This window comes from Loa loa (assembly GCF_000183805.2).
Source record: "Loa loa unplaced genomic scaffold supercont3.250, whole genome shotgun sequence".
Taxonomy (NCBI): Eukaryota; Metazoa; Nematoda; class Chromadorea; order Rhabditida; family Onchocercidae; genus Loa; species Loa loa.
The window spans coordinates 82,393-86,161 of NW_018108430.1; the positions used below are offsets into that span (position 1 = coordinate 82,393).

The 3,769-nt window shown below is 25.6% G+C and overlaps 2 protein-coding genes across 2 annotated transcripts; both read right to left on the minus strand.

The window, feature by feature from the left end:
• Positions 1-1,024: 1,024 nt before the first annotated feature.
• Positions 1,025-1,781, minus strand: LOAG_13482 (EF hand family protein; the record flags this gene model as incomplete). Its single annotated transcript, XM_003148988.1, has 2 exons — positions 1,025-1,225; positions 1,713-1,781. 2 exons carry the CDS (start codon positions 1,779-1,781, stop codon positions 1,025-1,027), a joined length of 270 nt encoding a protein of 89 aa, XP_003149036.1.
• Positions 1,782-2,003: 222 nt separating this feature from the next.
• LOAG_13484 (hypothetical protein) lies at positions 2,004-2,942 on the minus strand (the record flags this gene model as incomplete). The annotated part of the gene is made up of 3 exons (XM_003148989.1): positions 2,004-2,092; positions 2,280-2,412; positions 2,835-2,942. 3 exons carry the CDS (start codon positions 2,940-2,942, stop codon positions 2,004-2,006), a joined length of 330 nt encoding a protein of 109 aa, XP_003149037.1.
• Between the last annotated feature and the right edge of the window lie 827 nt (positions 2,943-3,769).

Sequence of the window (3,769 nt, forward strand, 5' to 3'; positions counted from 1 at the left end):
AATAAAAAGCAAAGGCTTTTGCCTTCAATTGCTTACTTTACTCAGTCTTCAAGAAATAAATTATATTTGTTGAATTTTGATGTTAATTTTATCAGTTGTTATAACCTTTCCTCTATAGCTGAGAAGATTATATTATCACTTATCATAGCATATTGAAATGATCAGTTGCAAGAGTTAATTAGATGAAAAACCAAAGTTCATTAAATGAATATGGGAAATTTTAGTTCGTTAATGAAAGGAAAAAAAAAGCGAAAATATCATTAAAGAGAGAAAAAAAATTAAGACTGGATTGATTTCTTTGTAGAAAATCGTATGCAAAACTGCCAATAAAATTTTATTCAAATGAGGACATAAATCAGGAAAACATTATTTAATCTGATAGAAAAGAACTAGTTTATTCAAGTTGACAATAACAACAACAACAACAACAATAACAACAATAATAACAACAAGCCAATATTCAAGAATTGTAATAAATTTGTTCTCATATGGATAAATTACTTTTAAAAGTTTATAACTAATCGGATAAATAGATATAAATGAATGTAATGCTCAAAATAGATGGAATAATTTAAGACTGGATTTGTTTCTTTGTAGAAAATTTTCGCCATTCATTAATTGACTGATACTTGTTGTATTAGAATCGTAATAGAATTTAGAATTTGAATAAATCATTTTGTTCAATGAAATGAAAATAGTTTTATAAAGATGAATTTAATATTTTGTTTTGAATTTTATTTATTATTTGTTTTGAATTTTATTTGAATTTTATTTATAGAGGTAATTTTGACAAGAAAATTATTAAATTTCATAATATTTTGTTTTGAATTTTATTCATTTGTTTATTTTAGAAAAAAGAATATTAAATTTTTTCTTTTCTTCTTATATTATTTAAATATTATCAAATTATCATGTTATCATTTCAATTAAATCAAAAAAATTACAATTTCAATTTTACAATATTCTTTTTTTCTTTATTCATTGTATCAAATTCATTTTCATATTTTTACAAACATATTTATTTTCAAAGACATTTGCATGTATCCAAATCTTCATCAATCATATAATTTCGTACCATAAATGCAAATTCATCATAATCAAGAACACCATCACCATCAACATCTGCTTCAGCGAATATTTCATCAATCACTGCTTTATTACGAATATCACCTAATTCAGTGAGGATGTATTGAAAATCTTTCTTTGATACAACGCCACCTTCACCCTGATGATAAGAAGATAAATGATGCATAAATAAGGAAATATTACTTCAATTTATTTGATAAATTAAATGTTTAATAAATGGATTATATAAGGTATGAAAGAGATATTCGGAAAGAAATATCCGAAATGTAGTTGAAACTATGCTTATAAACAGATACAGACTTATATAATCGATAATTATGTTTCAGGTATGCTATATTTTTGTTTCTGTATTGTTTAATTTTTGAAAAAATTTTGAAAGCATACGATAAAATGAATAGATTAATTTGTAAAAATTACTGATAGACTAATGATAATGAGATAAATGATGCATAAACAAAGAAATATTGCTTCAATTTGTTTGATAAGTTAAACGTTTATTACGTTTGTTTATTTTGTTTGTAGGATATGGGCTTCACATTTGTACCTTTTTTTTTTTTTTTCAATAACTTTTTAATTACCTACTCTGTCAAAAACAGCAAAACATTCTCGTGTCACATCATTCCAACTGTTTGTTTTTCACTCATTCGTTTCATTACATCACAGAATTCATGGAAATCAATTTCATGATTACCCATCTATAAACATTTAGGGGTTATAGGTTATCAAAATAACCACTAATTATCTTAATCATTTTCTGGAAAGATTTTTGAATTCTTAATTGAAAAAAGCTGTAATCATATATTAGAATTCCATTTACACATTGAACATTTAACGATATTCTTCTAACTCTTCTTGGAAATATTCAACAAGTTTCACTAATTCATTAAAGTAAAATCACACCTGATCTACTTCCTCAATTATTTGCTCAAGCTCATTTTTTGTGGTTCTAAACCCAAATTTCGCATCGCACTTTCCAATTCATCAATACCAATTGCACCACTACCATCTGAAATTAACATCAAAACATTGCATTCCACAATGATACATTTGCGCTTACTGCTAACTTTCACTTCATGAAATCTTACGGTAAACTGTTCAGTAATTAACAAATTAATTAAAAAAAAATTATAAAACATTGCCAAATTTCATGCATTTTTTAAAACATTTGAATGTTATAGCCATCAAAAAGTAACCTGTATCAAATACATTGAACACCTGACGATATTCTTCTAACTCTTCTTGTGAATATCCAGCAAGTTTTGCTTTCAATAATGGAGTACTTAGACCAGAATTTTGACGTTGGTTAAAATCATGATGAAATTTATGCTGTAATTTAATTTCGAAAACTTTTCATTCTCTTTTATCTGGTTTTTTTCAAAAATTTTTTAAATTAATAAAAGTCTGAAAAAAATATCAGTTAATGATTAAATTTTAAACATTAAAATTCTTTTTCATCTGATTCTACAATCATTCAATGATTTTCTAGATATTTGTTAATTACTTCTACCAATATATTCTTTAATAACATTTTATAATTAATTTATTTTAATTCAAAAACCATAAATACACATTTCTACATAATTTATTTTATCATCGAGTTTTTCAATCCAGAAATTTAAATGTACTATTTTTTGATGTGATTGTATATTTATGCATATATCAATTAATTAATGTATCAAAAAGGATGAGAGATTGTTGAAATTTCAAATAGCCTACCGAAATTTTAGAAAATAAAATGGAATAAATACCTTGATAGCTCCAGCAATTATTGATGCTCGACTACTTGGCGGATTTGATAAAAAAGTTTTCTGTCGTCCGGCGAATTTCTTATTGCTATTACGTGGTGTTACACTCATCGTAACTTTATTATTCTTTTCTTTTTCTGTCAAATACAATTTTCAGTTGACAATAATTTCATGCAACATTTAATTACTTTTAGCACTGAAAAAGAAAGTGATTTCACGTAATTATTAAAGTAATAACTTCAAATAATGATTTAATTAATAATTTTACCTAATGATTCGATCAATAATTTCATCTAATATTTACTCACTGGAAAAAAAGAAAGTCATTTTTTGGTATATGAAATTGAAAAATAATGCAAAGGAAGTGAAAAAGGATGTAGAAGGAATGCAAAGAAGATTGGGAAGGTTGTTTTATGTAAGTAAACCGAGAAAGTCTGGCTTAGTAAGAAAAAAGAGAGAAAGAGAGAGAGAGAAAAAGGGAGAGAAAGGAAAGCCTAAATTATCGATAACCTAATGGGGAGAGCAGAAATGCTTGACGACAATGTCACCACGAAATCTCACCTGAAATTTTATTTATGCTTATGACATTTTTCAATGCTTATAGTAATAGCAGCAACAGCAACAGCAACATATGTTGAAATACTGAACAATATTTTCATCGATATAGGAAATCTCGGGAATGAAATGAAGAATTGATTATGGCTTAGTTTGTGTGATATTTTTTTAACGAAAACATGTTTTCCAATATGAATGTACCAATATTTGTTAGCTTTTATGAAGTTGACAAATAATAGCATTTTTGGTATTCTTTTTCTAACTCTACTACACCCACTGCTGCAATTTAGTGTTATTGCAGTTTATTATATGATAAAATAGATATCCTACACGTTCCTTTAAATCAAGAGAAAAAAAAAAAACACTAATTATTATCATTATTG